This window comes from Mustela nigripes, chromosome 6 (genome assembly GCF_022355385.1).
Source record: "Mustela nigripes isolate SB6536 chromosome 6, MUSNIG.SB6536, whole genome shotgun sequence".
NCBI lineage: Eukaryota > Metazoa > Chordata > Mammalia > Carnivora > Mustelidae > Mustela > Mustela nigripes.
In genome coordinates, this window is record NC_081562.1 from 139,299,571 (window position 1) to 139,319,652 (window position 20,082).

The following is a 20,082-nucleotide window of genomic DNA, read 5'->3' on the forward strand; positions in this document are numbered from 1 at the left end:
AACCTTGCTCCTACAGTAATTGAGATTTCACATATTTTCTTCACTTTCAAGACAGAAGGGAGAAAGCGGGATTAACTTTACAGCTTCGAATACAAGGACTAAAAGCTCTTAGTTTAAAAAATTTTAAGTTTCTTTCAAAAAATGAGAAATCAAACTTTTAAGTTGATCATTTAAAGTCCTCTAATTTTTTTATAAAATAGAAAACTACTTTAAGTTTTGAAAATGTAGCACTTATTTTTCCTCATATCAAAGAGATGTACATATTTCCAATTTCCCCCTAATTAAAAATGAAAAAAAAAAAAAACCTGCCCACTTTATAAATAATCCTTAACTTGGGTTTAATAACATTGTATACAGGACCAATAATGGAAGGTGGTAGTCTTAAGAGGGGAGAAAAGCAGGTGTAGGAGACCATTTTGTCTGGTTAGAACCCTATTAAAACAAGGTGTTGGACTGTAATGGCTAGACCCTACTTCTGACAGTCTCAAAGGTGGCTGTATAAAGTAATATCAATGTGATATCATTAATGTCAATTACATCACATACCCTACCCAAACCAGAGTAGATAACAGAACTAAAAAGGTTAACTCCACTCCTAATGAAGCCACAACACCCTAGACATCCCAATGAAAATGTTAAACTACTGGAACCAGGTAGCTCCAATTTGTTGGAGCTTTAATATCACTTTAAAATCCATGTTTTCAGTGTGTCTTTCCTAAAGGGTAAGTATCCATATGGGAAAATTATAATTTAACGTAAAGCTCCACTTTTGACTAACATAAGTCAACTTTAATAAAAACCTATCAATAGTACTGACATCTTGGAAAAGCTATCTTTTCCATTAAAAGTGAAGCTATGGCACTAAACTCAGTATTTGAACATTCCTAACTTCAAAGTTATGATCTCAAATTTAAGATTATAATCTTAATAAAAATGTTCAAGTACTATAATGGTGAAACATCTGCCCTCTCCACTTGCTTAAACTTCTATCTTTTAACCCCCAAAGGGACTCATTTATCTCATTTTAGAGCTGACAGTCTTTTGATTTCCTATTTGAAAATTGCCTCAGGGGCGCCTGGGTGACTCTTGACATTAGCTCAGGTCTCAGTCTCAGGGTCCTGAGCTTAAGCCCCATGTTGGGCTCTGCCTCGGGCATGGTGTCTACTTAACAAAAAGTTATTTTTTGATTTGGCAAGTTATAATGTATTACAGTGTATCAATTCAAACATTTAATCCCTTAACGTCTAAAACTCAGTCATATCCTTCAATTTATTACAATCTGGAGTTATTTTTCAATCCTAAGTAGTAAAAATAAATTTTAAAACTGAGTTAAGTCATTTTTGGGTGGGGAATTGAGGATTTCTGCTTAAAATTGTTTCTTAAAAATTAAGAGGCAGGCCTAATTAAGTCAATGTGTTCATCTTACATTACTAAAATTGGTTAAATGGGAGTACATTAATAAGTTTTATTTTCAGTGTTAAGACCTAGGATTTCTGTTATTCACCATAGAAACAAAATATGGTAAAAATTACCAGACAGTTTACATGACAATTTTGCGGATACATTTTGATCATGAAATGCTTTCTTAATCAAGTGGTGTATACAAAACTATCCTCATTTAAGTCTGCCCTATTTTTCATGATCAACATACCATTATACTTCTTCTAAACTAGACTCTCAATTCAGGTTCTAGAGCACTCCAAGAGACACCATAAATAATGCATCAGTCAAAGGCAAAAGTTTGTTTTAACCATTCATCTTTTTAAGAAGTATATCATGCTTCAGCAAATTATCAAGAAGTTTTGTTTTTCTAAGGTTAGCTCAAAATTCAAATACATTTATGTTTAGTCTACATTTTCAACAGCATGTATCATGCTACTTTTAATAGTGTGACTTTCATGGCCTGCTACTACTACTGACAGCATGAACCGCAGGACTGTACAGCAGCAGTTTACCTGGTACTGTTTACATCCTATTAAATTCGGTATCTGTTCCTGAGGTCTATGTTTCACTGGTCAGAGTTTTGGTTGTATGTAAACTGAAACAAATTTAAATAGATGATGGAAAAAGAAGTCTGAAGGAAAAAAGTCCCTGATGTCCCTGAGAAATAGACTCCACATGTTACTAATGATATCCACTGCACTGTAAAATGTCAAAATTATTTCTGTGAACAAAATTATCTGTAAAATTTAACAAGTATTAATACTTCAGTTGAGCTCAGCTCTGAATTCAGGTTGTACGTCTTGGACTGTTCTAAGTATTCACAGAAGCAAGACTCAACTAAATGTCTAAAGTGTACTGTAGTGCTACTTTGCTTTTATCAAGGCTCTCCCCACCTTCCCTGGCTGCAAAACAAGAACTATAAATTAAATTCCAAGGCAGTGTAACACCAGCACCCCAACTTGAAAGTATTATCTGTAAAACTTACAAACAGAAACAAAAATAAAACCAAAAGACAAGATTCTGCAGTCACAAGTACTTTAATTTTTTAAAACAAATCACTTATTAAAAAATAAACAAATGGCACCAGTCTACTCTAAAGTTGATACATGTAAAATAAAGAAGTTCCGTCTCATAGATAAAGGGCTGAAAAGTCAGTACTACACTAGACAATCTCAACTACTACATAAACTTATCACTTGGCTTGTCTATAAAGTTAGATTTAAAACACTACTCTCAAAAGTAACATTTACTGTCACAACTATTTTACTTGAAAAGGTTAAGTAACCCAAACAGTTTAAATAGCTTTATTTTCAGAATCAACATTACAAAGCATAATTTCTACATTTAAAATTCTTACAGTACCAAATAGAAGTATTACAGTACAATTTTCCACAACAAAATTGTAGCACACAAATCCAGCGACTCCTTGATTTCCTTGAACTGTCAATACACTGCACCCTGTTTAAATGGCTGTACCTGAAAACCAAGGTATGCAATTCCTTAGGATTAGAAGTCATCAAGTTATACTGTCAAGGATCTGGGGGAAATGAGAGGAAGATTCTATTATCCTGGTGTCTGAACCCAATTTCTACAGCAAGATAATGCCACAGCTATGATAAAATGTCCATTAGGTGTAAACAGTTGAATACGGACACCCACCCGATTTCGACATCTCAATGTTAAGATTTCTGTAAATGAACTCAACTTTAGTTCAGTTATCGATAAGGACCCCCTCTTTCGAAATCTATCTAGATCAATAACATCTTCTTAAATTGGGTCTTCTCTTCCCCTATGTTGAGAAACCAGAAAGAAGGCGAACTTACACTTTATTTAAAAAAAAAAAAAAAAAAGGCAGTAATAAAGTTACAGGCTTTAGGAAGAGCTACGTACTCCAAAATAAGTCTGCAACATAGTCTCAAAGATCAAAGAAAAGTCAGGAATAGTTTATGACCCTCCGATTAATTAGAACTGGGGAGGATTAAATGCAAAAGTCCCAGAAAGAGGATATTAAGTCTTATCTTCTATGAAAGTCAGTCATCCGGGCAAACACGCCGCACCCTCGACATTCTACTGCAGGGGGTGAAGGGAATATGAACCTCACAGACGTGCTGTCAACATTACAGGCCCCAGTGAGCCCAGCCACCTTTTCAGGCCAACGGGAAGTGAAATTCCCCCACAGTGCACGGAACCTGCGCTCCGCGGCGCCGGCAGCGCGCGAAGACCGAGGTGGCCCTAGAACGCCACCCAGCGGCCTGCGTAGAGGGCTGCAGGCGGGTCCTCCGCGGCTCCCGGCTCGCCGCACCCCCACCGCCACCCAGCCCGTTCCCCTCTCCGGATGCACAAGGCCCAACCCAAGAACTAAGACCACAAAATGGCTGCCGGCAGCTTCGTCACGTGACCCCTTTGTGCCTTTCGGGCTCCCGAACTCCGCGGGACCCGGGTACAAGTGGCCGGGGTCCGCGGGTGGCCTCAGAGGAGGCCCCGCCGGGCCGCGGCGGCCGGGGGTCGAGGCCGGGGGAGGCGGGGTAAAGGCCCGGCCGGCGACTGAGAGTCGGCGGCGAAGAGAAGATGGCGGCCATTTTGTGTGGGTAGGCTGCTCCGCCGCCGCCGCAGGCAGCAGAGGGAGCGGGGCCTGGCGCTGGGTCGGACAGGGGAGTTAACACGTACCGACTCCTCTTCCTTCTCCATTCCGGTGGGCATCTGCGGCACGGCCCGGTTTATCGAGGCGTATTCGTGCAGGTCGGGCAGATCCTCACAGCGGAAAACCGGCAGCGGCTTCGAGGCGTCTAGCGCCCGCGCCCGAAACGACAGTTTACTCATCTCAGGCGCAGCAGATACCTCTCCGCTCTGGGGAAACGGCCCCGGCCAGCGGGATCATGGAGAACCGGGGGTTCGGTCCCCACTCGCCTACCGCTGCCAGGGACTTGAGGGGCGGAGCGCAGAGCCCGCCGTCCGGGTACTAACACCAGCCGGGAGGGTGGGAGGCTGTGCCGCTCCGCTCCTCTCTCGCTCGCTCTCTTCAATACGCCATGGCCAACATGGCGGACATTAAAACTCCACTGTGCGCTCTTCAGCCAACCCCAGCCATTCCCCACACTGCATCGCGCAGCGGCGCGGGCACGCGGGGGGGGGGGGAGCGCGGGCTCGAGGCCGGGCGCCGGCACGGAGCGCGCGTCCCGCCAACCCCCGGCGCCCGCCGGCCTCGCTGCTCGCGGCCCCCACCCTCTGCGGGCCCGGAGGCGGACGGGCGGGACGGGGCAGACTGGGCGCTCGGACGCCGGAGCCGGCTCCTCCGTCCTCCTCTCCCTCTCGGGCACGCGCTCACTTTCTCACGCTCGCTCCCTCCCAGCGCCGTTTTCTGACAGGCGAAGGTGCAGGCAAACTATCTCCACCCGCACGCCGGTTTTGCGAAAGGCAACGGCGGGAGAATTGCGGGGTGGTGCTATTGCCCCGGGGTAGGCGGGCTCGGCACCTGTCACCCCCGCCAGCTGCCGGCGCGAGGGGCGGGGGAGACGCCGGGGGGCCAAAGCCGCCCTGGGTGGGGGTTAGGAGGGGCGCTCCAGAGGCGCAGCGCACCGATGGGAAATTCAGTGGGTGAATGCATGTCTTAGCGGGCTTTCAGGTCTTTAAAACAAAAATACAAACGGAATTAGGGGCAGAATGCCTCTTCGGGTGAACTTCTACCAGCGATTATTTTTACGTCTAATGAAACTCTGGATTATAATATTTGACAGGCTCAGCCGCAAACCATTGGTCAGTTCCCATCCATTGGGCTCAATATAAACGGTAGACATCCTACTCTGCTCCAAAGTAGGGTGTTTTTTTTTTTTTAATCTTGCATTTTATCCACCCATATTCACTCTTATTGTAATTGAAGCTAAAGGAGTTATTATCGGACACTGTTACCTTAGGGGGGGAAATTTTTGAAGCAAGACCTTCAGAATTTTAAAGCCAATTCGTTACATGTAGTAGCTCATGATTTTTTTTTTTAACTGAAGAAAAATGCTGCTTCGACATAGCCATGGGTTCCACTTATCACTTGTTTTCTGAAAAACTTTCTAAAATTGAGTCCTATAAAGATCTGTAGTGCTCCTGTCAAATCAAAAAAAGAAAAAAAAAAGGCGCGGGGAGACCGTGTTGTTATAGAAATTTAGATGGATGTCATCTATTAATATTTGGTTTATAATACACGTGAAAATTGGTATCTACAAAGCTCTTTCCAGTGGGTTATTTAAAAAATCCAGAAAGACTGTTGTGGTGGGTTTAGTAGGTTTGCCAGCAAAATTACAAACATTCACTGAGACACAAAAATGTTTTATAAGTCTGGTTTTCTTCCTGGGGGCTACATGGCAAAAATAATCACTATTCTTAAATACCGGGTTGATAGGAGCTGTTACATGCTTAAGGCACATAGGCAAACTGCTGTCTTCCAGGTTGGTTTAGCTACGCTCTACCAGGTGGGGAAAAGACAACGAGTGCACAGATTGTAGTTCTCGAAAATTACCCTGAAACTCTTCATACTGGCAATTTCCCTCTAATGAGGCAGAGGGACTTTCACCTACATTTTCTATACTAAGACTGTGCAGTGAGCATTTAGGAGTCCTCATGGTCTTCTATGTATACTGCTGATTGTCACAGAGCTCTCGGAGAAGGACCTTTTGATGACAACTGCCACACCTGGAGTGTTATGATGAAAGCGCATGCTATTGTGGGAACAGGCAGGAGTGGCACCCAATGCACAGGCAGCGGCTCTAATGAGAGGATTCAGGGAAGGTTTTTTGGAGGAGATAATATCTGAGTCAAAATTGTGTAGGATAAGTATGAGTTAACCTTGCCAAAGAATGAAGAGAAGGAAAAGTATATTAGGCAAGGGAAGCAGCATGTGCAAAGGCAGCCACGAGAGCCCATGTCATATTCTGGGAGCCTCAAGAATTGCCAAGCATACTGTGCAACAGACACGTATTTAGGCAGGTTTAAGAGTTCTGGCTCAATATTCGTAGAGTAGTCCTCTCCAGCCTGCAATATTAGATTTCTGAAAATCCTGCAAGTAGAATTCTGTTGATTTTACAGAAGACTTTGCAGAGCAAAGTCTTTACAGACTTTACGGACTAATAAGACTTTCTAGAACAAAATAGGGTCTTAAATTATGAATGAACCACCAAGGAAACAAATACAATATTTTTAAACTGCATTAAAATAACAGCTTATGAATAACATTTTCTTCATCCCTAATGGGCACTGTACAAATCAGTTCCTTGCTCCCTAGAAATTCTAGAATCACCCTCCATGGCAGGTTTGGAGATATTTACAAATTAAGCTTACCTTTTTGCAGATAATAAACCTGCTGAGAGACATTTTCTTTTTGCATCAATTCTCCATCCGGCTCAATGCCCTGGATTTCTGACTCCTAGTTCTGGTTTCCCAAGGACCCAAATGCTGGAGTCCCAAGCCTTATAACTCAACTCACTTCCCTCCCTCCTAAGGGGCAGGAGTGCAGTAATAATGGTTCAGGTTTCAATGTAGGGGATACAAGTAAGATTCTGACCAAAGGATACCCAGTTAACCAAATGATCAGCCCAAGGCAGTATGGTCAAGTACAGTGTTATGGGAGTTCAGAAGGAAAAGTCAGTTCCCGCTGGGCTGATCGGAGAACATGGAGAAGATAGTGTGTGATTTGGTTGTGAAGGATGACTAATGTTCCAATTGGCAATGGCAATGAACTGGTAGAAGAAAGGGTATTCATGGGAGAAAGCAACTGTTTGAACAAAACAGTGAGAGGAGGCAGCTGGCTGGTTTATGAAGATGAGAAGGCTTATTTGGCTAGAATTCAGTAGGAGACTCTGACAACAAACCAGGTATATGATAAAATGGGTAGGAACTTGGGTTGAAGGAATAGGGGTAGAAAGAGATAAAGTTTTAGTGGTGATAATAATTATAATATCATCATGCTCAAATGTGCTTCATTTCAATTTATACCAAATACAGAACTTCTGCTGAAAACAACAAAGAATGTATGAAATGCAACTGCTCTGGCACTGCTGTTGGCTATATATAATAAACCTGAAATATGGTTCTGAATTTTAGTTCATGTCCAATATGTGCCCAAGTCTTATTATTTATTCTTGGACATTGTATCCAGGATTCGTTCCCTTGTTTCCATTTCCATTGTCTCAACCATAGTTCCAGCTCTCATCACTTCCCGCCTAGAAATGACCTCCAACCCAATGCATCCTTTATTCATGCATTCCTTTGATAAGCTGTCCTTAACCACCTACTTTACAGGAAACTGCAGGTACTCTCATAGTGACTAGTGGTAACCAGCAGTGGCTGGATGAAGCTTTGTTTCCTGGGGATATCAAGAAGAGAGTACAAACTGCCCTTCAGGAGTTCATAGTGCATGCCACCAAATCAGTGTGCCTAAATCCCCACTCCATATGTATCCTCCCCTACCGAAGCCACTTATTTATATCTGCTCTTTGTTTTGCCCATTAGATAAAGCCTTTGGGGGGGTATATCGTTGTTAGGGTGCCTCAATAACTTTGACTAACTCTATCTAACATAGTTTCCCATTACTGCCCAAGACACACTCTTCACTGCCTCCTAAGTCACACCACCATCTTTAGAAATCAGCATGTCTTTCCTGCCTCCAGATTTTTATTCATTCCTTCTCTCTATTCTTCCCCATCCAGCTTCAGACGGACTATATGTTTCTAGCTACCAAAATGCTACCTCACAGAAATGTTTTGAAGATTCAATAAAACAATCCATGTAAGTATTTAGAATGGCCTGTGATCCACAGTAAACCTTCAGTAGTGGTAAACTATTGTTATTATCCTCCAAAATCCAATTCAAATATCATGTCCTCCATGAAATTTTGACTACTTAATCTCTCCGGGTTCTAATTTCCTAATCTGAAGAGAGGTTAGGTGAATTCAAAATAATTCTTCTTAAACTTACACCATTCTTTCTCCTTTTTGAACTCCTATTATTACACTTTCAATCAGTAAGAATAATAACCACATTTACTATGTGGCAGGCAATGCAGAAGTACATTTTAAATGCATTATCTCATTTAATTTTCATGGGAATCCTACGAGATCTGTCCTGTTAGAGAGGTTGCAAGACCAGCCTATGGTCATGAAGTTGGTGAGAGGCAATGCTGAGATTGAAATCCCTGGTGTCTAACTCCAGAGTGAGGCACCCATAACCAGATTATAAAGTGAACTGAGGAGTGAATGAGAGGTGAGGAAAGATGTTGAATATGGGTTACCCTTTTAAGAGCCTTAGCAAGGAAGGGAGGAGACGCAGAGACAATGGGGTAACTATTTGGGTCACAGATTTTGTTGTTTTTGAAGGTGGGAGAGATATGGGCATGTTTGTATGCTGAAAGCAAAAAATCATATAAATGGATTAACTTTAGAGCTATCTTCCTTTGAGGCAGGAAGGAAGGACAGCAAGAATGGATAGTGATCCAAAGAAGTTAAACTCTCTGATGGGACAGTAAGATTTAAAAAATCATGATGCCAATTTTGCTAGCAGCCCTCTAGATTCTTTGTGTTCCTTCGAGCATTCAATAAACATTGACTGGATGTTTACTAAGACTAGGTAAAGCAGCTTGTGCTGGAGAGTAACCTATTTAATCCAATGACTGGCACTTACTGACAGATTACACCTGTGTACAGGCCAGGTGTTAGTCCAAGGTTGTAAGGGGCAAAGGCATAAAAATGAGAGAGTTGTGAGACACCAGAGGAGCAGGCGGAGGGGAGGAGGAGGAAGAAAAGGGAGGCAGAAGTAGGGAAAGGGAAGGTAGTAACGCTTAAGGTGCTTTACAGTCTCAGCACATAAGATGTATTATATGTGACAATTTGTTCTACTAAGCAACATATCCAAATCAGTATGGTATAAATGGTACATGGGGCAAAGAAAAGAAACTTGGAGAAATAAGAGAAAAACCACTAACAAAGTAGAATTTTACGTTGGAAGATTTAAGTCAAATTTATTAGTGTATGGTAGACCAAAAAAGACTGGCAGGGAAAGGGGCTTTCAAGAGAGACTTACGTGAGTTACTATTGCTTCTATGACCCAAGGAAGGAAATCATTTTCCTTTTGAAACCCGAGGCACAGAATTATATTCTCTATTACCTAATAAATTAGGATTGTTGAAATTAAAGTTCTACTTTCACTCTATTCTTTTTTACGATACTGTGAGTAACCGTTGTGCCAATTACTTAGATAAGCACTCTGAATCCAGTTTTTCCTCTCTTCCAGAATAGGGAAGGGAAAGTGAATAATCTCAACCACATGGATGGAGATTATAGGTGTGAAGAATGATTCATGGAGTGAGAAGAGGAGGGCATGGAGAACAGAGCCGGAGGAATACCAACATCTAGGAGACAGCAGAAGCACAAGAGCCAGGGAAAGAACAGAGAAGGAGGGACAAGAGGCTACGAGAAACATGAAAGCCAGCGGAGGTCCATATTTCAAGGAGGACCCAAAGGGTCAACGATTAGGACCAAAAATGGCAATGAGGAGGACCAAAACATTGGAGGTTGTCCCTGGAGATCATAAAAAGCACAACTTCTAGAGGACCCTGTGGGCGGAAAATATACTCTGGTGAGTTGAGACGTGAATTGGAGGAGGCATGGCTGAGTGGTGCCTGAAGAATGTTCATTAATCATTTACCAGGCAAGCCAAAGCCAAGTAAAAATTTGAAGTGATTTCCCAGTACTTTTCTGTGATACTATTATTGTTACTTGCCCACCTAAGTGAGAGTACCTCCAGGCCAAAAATCAACTTAGCTTCAGGACATACCCAGGGACAGAGCAGCTAACATCACCAGCACCTCCCACATTAGACATATTAAGAGAGAACGTGTTCCATTATTTCACAACAAAATCCTGGTTACAGGAGGAAGTAAAACTTATCTACCATCTTTAAAGTTGCAGAAGCCAGTGAACAAAAAACCGACCCAATTAGTGATAAGGATATACGTCACATCCATATCTTCAGATTTCTTCTGAATTAAGTTTCCCAAACACTAGACTCATCAGCCAAAAAACAACACGGGTGCACTGTGGTAGAAAGTGGACTTGGGGGACGCCTGGGTGGCTCAGTTGGTTGGACGACTGCCTTCGGCTCAGGTCATGATCCCGGAGTTCTGGGATCGAGTCCCGAATCAGGCTCCCAGCTCCATGGGGAGTCTGCTTCGCTCTCTGACCTTCTCCTCGCTCATGCTCTCTCTCACTGTTTCTCTCTCAAATAAATAAATAAAATCTTTAATAAAAAATAAAGTGGACTTGGATATTATATTTTGGTTTAATTGATTTCTTTATACTCAGGTTAACAGTTTGATGTTTTTGTTTCTTCCTGTCTTTCCTGGGTTTTCTTTTATTTTTCATTTGCTTGTTTTGTAATATTGGAATAATAATGAATATTGTTTTGTAGTCCTCACTTCCAAATATAATCTGAGAACATTCTCACCTCATTAAATAGTTTTGTAAGATTATTTTTTGATAGATACTTATCCTATGTATATACCATAATTCCTTAAGCATCCCCTCTTTGGGAGGTTTACAAAGTGTACTGACTTTTCTTTATTATAAAGAACACATATTGCCTTAATAGAACATTTAAAATAAACAATGAGTTTGAATTTTCATGGCTTAAGGCTCAGAATATCTGCTGTTCTTTATTTTTTATTTTTATTTTACTTTTAATTAGTTAATCAATTAATTAATTTTGGTGGGCAGCAAGGAAAGGTTTAAGAGATAGCAAAAAGACAGGACAAAGCTGGGTTGCCCTTTTTTTTTTTTTTAAGGATTTATTTATTTATTTGAGGGGGCAGGGAGAGGGTGTGAGCACATGGCACATGCATGCAAGCAGTGGGGAGGGGCAGAAGGCAGGGGAGAGAAGGCGAGAGAAAGAGAGAGAGAAGTCAGGCTGACTCCCTGCTGAGCACGGAGCACCCACTAAGGGCTGGATCCCAGGATCCTGAGATGAAGCCTGAGCTGAAACCAAGAGCAGATTGCTCAACTGACTGAGCCACCCAGACACCTCTACCTTTCTTTGAATAACAATACGGCCAAATCGGCGCATATGAAGGTGGACGATTTTACTGCCATTCTGAGTTGATGGCAAAATACAGGTCTTCAATATCTTTTTTTTTTTTTTAAAGATTTTATTTATTTATCAGAGGGGGGGGAGAGAGCGAGCACAGGCAGACAGAATGGCAGGCAGAGGCAGAGGGAGAAGCAGGCTCCCTACTGAGCAAGAAGCCCGACGTGGGACTCAATCCCAGGACGCTGGGATCATGACCTGAGCCGAAGGCAGCTGCTTAACCAACTGAGCCACCCAGGCGTCCCACAGGTCTTCAATATCTTAAAAATATTTACGGACTAAAATGTAAGTATTTCTTCCCAGATATTAGTTCAGCGTTTTTCAAAAGTATGATCCATAAAACATTAATCCCAGAGGTTACATTCTGAGATGAGGTACATAAAAAAGTTACATATAAAACCAGTAAGTTAGAAAAATACTGTCTATCATGTTTCTTTTAAAAATATGGATGGGCTCACAAGGCGTAGGATCAGGACAAGTCCTGCAGAAAATAAATCTATTTACTAATGCTTATCACAGTATTTTTCAAATTTATCAAACCATGCAACCTCTTACGATATACTATTAATTATCTCCTTTAATTCTATAAAATTATACTTTGGGAAATGAAAGTTTTCTAATCAAATTTTTCATTAACATGCTAACTTTGAAAGAAGCATAAAGATCTTATAAATGCAAAGTACTATCCTTATTACCAGGATAACAATCTTTTTTTTATCCTGCTAAACAGTGCAAAATAAAACATTTAGTGTAAAACTGAACAGAATTCTAACCAACACAGAATTAAGCAGATTGCTACTCTTTAGCAATATATTTGGTATTTAATACCAAATTAACCAAATTGTTCAGCCACTTTTCTTTCCAGAGGTTTCTCTATTAAAAACAACATGGTAAGCCACTTTGATTCAGATTTTTATTCTAACTTAAGCTCTTGGAGCTGCAGTTTCTTCATCCATACGATAGGAATCAACAGAATCTACTGTTTAGGTTGATACATTGATCCAATAAAATCATTAATGCAAAGAGTTTATCATGAATCTGACACAAATATAATGCTCAATAAGCATGGGTTATTTTTAAAGGACATTTTAATCCTATTTTATCCCATTGCTCATTTTATTTTTCTGGGCTCCCCTATCCCCCTTATATACAGTATAAAACAAGATTAATTGTAAAGGCTTTCAAAACTCTTAGCTGAGGCAACAAAACAAAACCAAGCTTAAAATGGCCTCAAATGAAACCAAAGACCTATATTTGAGTATATATATATGTATATATATATACACAGATACACATATATAACTAATTTATATAAAACATTATACTCATTTTATAGAGGTTTTTTTGTTTGTTTGTTTCCCTTTAGTAGTTTTGTTCATTCCTACGTTTAAATCTACAAGGACCCCTGGCAGCCAACACCGTCCCCACCAACCCCACCCCCTTGCGAAATGATTCATTAGGCTGGCTGCCCAGTGACTGCTCAATCTCCAAATCTGGTCAAGCAAGCTCCCCAGGGGGTCAGGGTCTCTCTGTACAGGCTGCTACTGTTTCCCTTAGGGTGAGTGCTTTGTGTAAAAACAGTCAAATGGTAAGTAACATTTTGCATTCAAAGTAGCAACATGGTGCACTGAGACACAGCATTAAGTCTTGAAAGGAACACTGGCTTCCATGTTTGAAGAGCTAGATGCTAATCTAGTATCTACCACTTACCAGCAGTATGACCCTATAGAAATGATTTAATTTCTGAGCCTTAAGTATCTTATATACTCAGTCTAAGTACTTGTTTTCCTCTCTTTCAGGCCACTCTGATGAACAAATGAGCTAATATAGTGAAAAATCTTTGACAGCTGCAACTTCAAATATAAATATTAAGGAAGAATATATTATTTCAATTCCACCTTAGCGGTTAGGAAGGGCATATGTGTATACATGCTCCAAAATAACACATTGGAACAGAAAATCTATGACCTATCCAAATTGCAGTTGATCACAGATTTGATTGAGAAACTAAAGTGTTTTGGACATTGCCGTAAATAGGAAATCTTCAACACAACACCGAGATTCACCCATTTATTTATTTTTCAATAATCTTTTTTTCACCCCTTCTAATTTATCCGGCCATATTTTTTTTTCAATTATTCTAAAGAGTGTCTAGCACAAAATAAAAGTTCAAAAAATCTATCATAAGTTTGAATTATTTTAAGAAATGTACCTGATTATAATTTTTATAATTATAAAGTTTTATAATTTTAATGTATTTTCTAAAAAATCTCTCTTCCTCATCATCACCTTAAGAACAGAAAATCAATAAAAATGTTTTTTTTCCTTAATCTCCTCTTCTCCCTAATTTCCCCCATTTTAAAAGCAGCATTCCAGGTTTTTAGCAGATGACATGCTAAGAAAACAAATGGCTAAAATACAGTGGTTAAAAAGACTAGCTCCAGAGTCAGACATGATTAGGCTTTTGTAGCTCTGTGAACATAAATAAAATTATTAACTTCTATGAATTGCAATTTTCTCTTCTGTAGCATGGTGACAGTTTGGAATAGATAAAGAGGATAAATAGCTAAAGAAGCCACGTGACCAAATTTACGGAGTTCTTACTTCGGCGGGGCACTTACATATACTATCTCATTTAATCCCTATAAAATGTTATAAAACAGCTCCAGCGCCTGTCATTATAGTAAGTATTCCTTCTTGAATAATTTTTCAAACCCTATCTTTTGTCCTTCCATTCACAAAAATGCACACACACACACACACACACACACACACACTTTTTATATCAGACTCATAGAGGACACTATTGTGTGTCTCTTTAGTATCTAGTTTCATTCTTCCATCTTAATAGAACTCCCTGCCTTTATTTTCTTGGGTTGTTCCAGAATCTGTGCTTCTTCAAATAAACTTTCATGTTCTACTTGAGAAATAATGGCTCTTAAGGAGTAATTTTGAACTATATTCTGTCTAATGGCCTTAAAATTCTATTTTGTTAGTTCTCGGAATAAAAGACAAAACAACTTTAAGTATAGAGAAAAGGATAACCTTACGATAGTATTGCCTCCATCATATGGGTTTTTAGACTATTTTTAGAAAGAAGAGGTTTTAAAAAATTTTTTTTCAAGATGTTACATATTTGATTGAGAGAGCACAAGCAGGGGGAGCGGCAAGCAGAGGGAGAGGGAGAAGCTGGCTTCCCACTAATATGAGAGCTGATCCCAGGACTCTGAAATCCTCGGATTACGACCTGAGCTGAAGGCACTTAACCAACTGAGCCACCGAGGTACCCCCAACTAATTTTTTAAAAAAGATTATTTGAGAGAGAGAGAGCGTGCACACGTGTGCAAGAGCACGAGCAGGGGGGAGAATGGAGGGAGAGGGAGAAGCAGACTCCCAGCTAGGCAGAGAGCCCGTGGGGGTTCATCCCAGGATCTCAGGATCCCAGGACCCTGGAATCATGACCTGAACTGAAGGCAGACACTCAACTGACTGAGTCACCCAGGCGCCCCAGGAAGTAAAAGGTTTTTTTAAATCATGTTATATTTTTATAATTGAGTCATCAATGAATTAAAAAATAATGCATGCTTGGCGATCTCACCTGTATCAAGTGGTTATTTATGAACATTTTATGTTAAGAGATGTAGGTTCCAATTCTGCTTCTACCCCCAGCTTGCTGCATAATCTTGATTTTAATGTCCCTTGGCCTCCCATTTCCTCAACTTTGAAAAAAGGACCCTGAAAAAAAGGACTTTGAAGAAAGGACTTAATGGTCCATCCCAACTTTTCCAACTGTCAAATTTTATGACTATCTCCCTTTTCCTAGTATTTGGTAGGAAAAAAAAGGATATATGAAATTTTTAAAAAGTAAAAAGCGAAGAAAAGATCATTCAATTTGAGATGTACGATTTCTATAGTAAATATGCCTTTAGTGTTTCCTGGCTATATGTTTACATAGTATAGAAAGCCCTAGGAAGAGTGTAAGAGCAAATAGAGTTCTGGAAGATATGCCCTAGAAGAGTAATTTCACTGAGTGAGTCAAAGATGTAGTGCTTTGTTAGTTGGTAATTAGTAATACTTGATGCTTAAACAAAAGGTTCTTAGACGATGCTTAGTAAAAGTAGCTTTGTCATAAATATGGTCAAATGTGATCTGAGAAATCCATGTAGCTCATATCATTAAAACTGGAAAATCAAGATTCAGAATTAATACCAAAAGGAAGAGACAAACTTCAAAATAAAAGCTGAAGCAGAAGTGATCGAAATAATTAAGCCTAGTAATAGAAGATCTGCAATTAGCCTGAAATTCTCACTGGAAAAGGGCAGGGAATTTCTAGGTAACAAATTGAGAAAATTAACACAATGCTACTATCCAGGCACTGAGAAAAATACCAAATAGCAACAACCAGAACAGTAGTAACAATTTAACCAGTTTAACAATTTGAAAAATACGATGCAAGTATGAAGAGTACATTTAAATCTTACATCAAAGAACTAGATTGTGTTACATATACTTTCATAAAATTTCCTAATGTTTCACTTATCAGGCCCTGCCTCTGTGCAAGCACTGTATTAATGCCATATTTTTCCTTAATGGAATTAGTTCCTGTAAAAACAAACAGGGCATGTCCTGTGTATACCCTGGTCATCCTAGCTTGAAAGGTAACATTTTATTTTATTTTATTTTATTTTATTTTTTTTTATTTTTAAAGATTTTATTTATTTATTTGACAGACAGAGATCACAGGTAGGCAGAGAGGCAGGCAGAGAGAGAGAGGAGGAAGCAGGCTCCCTGCGGAGCAGAGAGCCCGATGTGGGGCTCAATCCCAGGACCCTGGGACCACGACCTGAGCTGAAGGCAGAGGCTTTAACCCACTGAGCCACCCAGGTGCCCCAAAAGGTAACATTTTAAATAATTTTTTTATTTTTATATTTTCAGATTTACAAATGATGGAAATAAAATACACAAGAAATGCTTCATAAATTTATGAAGTTGTTCTCATTTCCTTTCATGATATTTAAGTACTAATTTTCAGGTAAACTATCTCTTTTTTTAAATTAATTTATTTATTTGAGAGAGAGAGAATGAAAGAGAGCATGAGAGGAGAAAGGTCAGCGGGAGGAGAAGACTCCCTGTGGAGCAGGGAGCCTGATGTGGGACTTGATCCTGGGACTCCAGGATCATGACCTGAGCTGAAGGCAGTAACTTAACCAACTGAGCCACCCAGGTGCCCAAGGAGAGAGAATTTTAAGCAGACTCTTTTTGAGTATGGCACTGGACAGGGGTCTTAATCCCACGACCCTTGGATCATGACCTGAGCAGAAACCAAGTCAGATGCTTAACTGACTGCAGCACTCAGGAGCCCCTCAGGTCAACGACCTTAAACCAAAAGTTTGTTCATCATTTCAGATGTTCCTGAATGAAGGTGGCAATCAATATTCCACAAGCACAGAATAGCCAGCCATCAGTTTATGTGGCCATTTAAAGTGACAAGTATAACATATGTCAATACATGGAGAGAAGCATCTACAGAAAGGTGAAACGAGGGAACAAAAAGCAGCACCTGAAGGATGACCCACGCAGGGGTCACAACCATCTAAACATGTGTGATGGGCATTGAGAGAATCATGAAGGAACAAAGAAAGTTTCTATGTGTGTTGTGTATGAGCATTATTATACCTCTTCCTCACATTATTATACATCTTCCTCACACAAGGAGAGAAAGAGCTATTTTCTGGTGGGTGTAATGAAGCATTCACAAAGGTAAATCCCAGAACTAAAAAAACAAAAACAAAAACAAAACATCTACATGGAAGCTTCTCATTTTCTACTCTTAATATCATGAACCATCTAAACTTAAAGTATATTTTATTTACTTATTGATCTGAGAGAGACAGAACATGAGAGAGAGAGAGGGAGAGAGAGTACACACAAGCAGGGGGGAGGGGCATAGGAAGAGGGAGAAGCAGACTCCCAGCCAAGGAGGGAGCCTGAGGTGGGACTCAATCCCAGGACTCTGGGATTGTGACCAGAAGCCGAAGACAGACGCTCAACCCACTGCACCACCCAGGTGCCCATGAACCATCCAAATTTTTGAACAGGTTAGTAAGAGGTGAATTTCACCTGAAAAATATAATGTAGACATACAGTGTAGATAGTCTCAAATTTTACCTTATTTTTTAAAAAATATTTTATTTATTTAACACAAAGAGAGAGGGAGCACAGGTGCCTTGCAGTGGGAGAAGCAGGCTCCCCCTGAGCAAGGAACCTGATGCGGGACTCAATCCCAGGACCCCAGGATCACGACCTGAGCTGAAGGCAGATGCTTAACTGACTGAGCCACCCAGGTGTCCCACCGAATTTTAGATATAAAGAAAAAAACTTCATTTGGATGTCCAAAAATTTCATGAGCATAAGAGCCAAAATTCAAAATTCCATATATTTGGTATGTAAAATAGGGTGTGTATTAAAATTTCTGTTCATTATTTAAGTACAATTTTATTTTCAAGTGTTTTTTTTTTCTCTCCCTCTCTCTCTTTAACCAGTTTCTTTAAGGAATGCAGGATATCAGTGTAGCTGAACAAGGGTACTTCAAAAAAATGTAGAATCTTTAAGAGTCATAAAAGTTTTCTTTAAGAGTCATAAAAGTTTTCTAAATGAAAACTTCTAAATGAAAATTTGAAAATTTAAATGCTTTCCAATTTAAATTTAGACATTTTCAAACTTATATGAACTCTGAAAAGAAATAACACATAGACAACTGTTCATTTCTATGCTCTCAAATAAACAGCAATGTCATTCTGCCATCAGCCAGCCTGTTACTTTTCTTCTTTTCTCTTAATTTCTCTTCATTTTTGGGGAAAGAATGCTAAGTTATTATTAATATAAGTAGCCTATATTATGTAAATTTATAATGGTCAAGCAATATTACAGAAGCAAATGCCCTATGCATTCATTTGACTTTTAGGTGCCCTCCTGCTGCCCCCTGCTGCCCAGTGTCCACACTTACTAAAAACTGTCCCAAACTTTTCAACCTTTCCTACTTCTCCATGTTCTCCCCATCAAAACTTACCTAGCAAGAGATCCAGACCACTGAAGTTTTCCCCTACTCAGGCTAATAGGTAAATGGTAAAATAAGAAAGAACTATTTGTCCCATCATCATTTTTTGGCTAACAAGAACTTGAATTGGTGTTCTATTGGAAATGACTGACTTCCAGATTCCTTAACTTGGGATTCCAAAACCTCCTTGTGTTGGTTCCAAGGTACCATCGCAGGTCCATCTCTCCCATCTCCCACTCTCTAATTCCCACACATTATAGCTAACTTTCTACCCACACTGGGCTTCTAGCTGGTATTTCCAAATGCCATGTGTTTTCTCTCCTCGTTGTCTGTGCCCCACTACTTTCCTTACTTACCTGGAATGTCTTCTCTCAATGTCTACATATCGAAAATCTATGTGTCTTTCAAGGCTCTGGTCAAAAGTATCTTCTCCATGAAGTTCACCCCAATTCCCAACTGCTTCTCTTCTCTCTAATCTGTTAAGGCTCAGGATAGTGTTGTTGCTGTTGTTTTTAAGAAGCCTGATAAAGATTTATTTAGTGAGTGAAGAGCAGGTAACAAAGAAACCTTAATTGCTGGAGATACTATTGGACTTACTAACTTTTGAGAGTAACTGCAGAGGATAATGAGAGCCTCTCTAATAATATTGTGATACCCATATGCCTAAATCGGATGACGTTTTTAATTCCTAACACACTGTGTAATGCCTGTTTAGGTCCTTGAAATCAGTGGTGTCTATGAAAAAATGAATGGCATATACCGGATGTTTACAACATTATCAGGCACTTGGTGCTTTCTTGGTGGTTTAAGTGCTTTAACTCATCATAGTCTCAAAACAGCCACATGAGGAGGGTAACTGGCCCAAGTTACTTAACTGTGCAGACCCTCAGTTTCCTCTTCTTTGAAACAAGGTAATATTCCTTCCTCACGAGGCTGTTGTTAGACTATAATGAGTTAAAGGGCAAAGCTAGAACACAAACAAATCAGGCAAAGCTGTGTTCTCATAATGTTTTCAATAGAAATGTGTATGTACGGAGAGGCTTCTAGTCAGCCATTCTAGGGGTTAAAAAAAAAACAAACTTGTCAACAGAATATGCTTGGAAAATGTAGACCTAGACAAAATCATAGAGAGATTCAGTGTCAATTAAAGATCTGTTAGTATCTCCAAGAGTTGATTGTCCTGTAAGACAGAATGTGAGAGATTCAGCCAAGTTCAAAGGTGTCTAGATTAAGAAAAAAGGACAGTTATCTATTCTAAAGGATTAAGAAACGTACAACCTAAATATTTGTTCATTGTAGCCATTTGTGTGTGTGAGGATCAAAGATTCTAACCTGACTTAAAAAAAGGTAAAGATATGACTCACTTTTTGTGGGGTGGGGTATAGGGATACAATGAATGTCAGTAAGGTTCAGAATGATCCATCAATGTCTCAGCCAAGGATCTAGTCTGTTCCACCCAAACCTCT

At 39.9% G+C, this 20,082-nt stretch overlaps 1 protein-coding gene and 1 long non-coding RNA gene across 4 annotated transcripts in view; one reads left to right on the plus strand and one right to left on the minus strand.

Moving 5' to 3' along the window:
* EPC1 (enhancer of polycomb homolog 1) overlaps positions 1 to 20,082 on the minus strand; it is an 89,582-nt gene that overhangs the window by 60,501 nt on the left and 8,999 nt on the right. Inside the window, exon 1 of one of the 3 annotated variants that reach the window (XM_059404368.1) lies at positions 4,111 to 4,569. The exons of 1 other annotated variant lie outside the window; for it this stretch is intronic. In XM_059404368.1, the coding sequence (XP_059260351.1) occupies positions 4,111 to 4,263 (153 nt within the window). In that variant the 5' untranslated portion in view covers positions 4,264 to 4,569. Of the gene's footprint in view, positions 1 to 4,110; positions 4,570 to 20,082 lie in introns of those variants that run through there. One more of the 3 variants, XM_059404370.1, reaches the window with a different exon arrangement.
* On the plus strand, positions 3,943 to 11,991 carry LOC132020195 (uncharacterized). Its single transcript, XR_009404946.1, has 3 exons — positions 3,943 to 4,031; positions 8,133 to 8,211; positions 9,712 to 11,991. It is a non-coding gene; the product is annotated as an uncharacterized LOC132020195 (long non-coding RNA).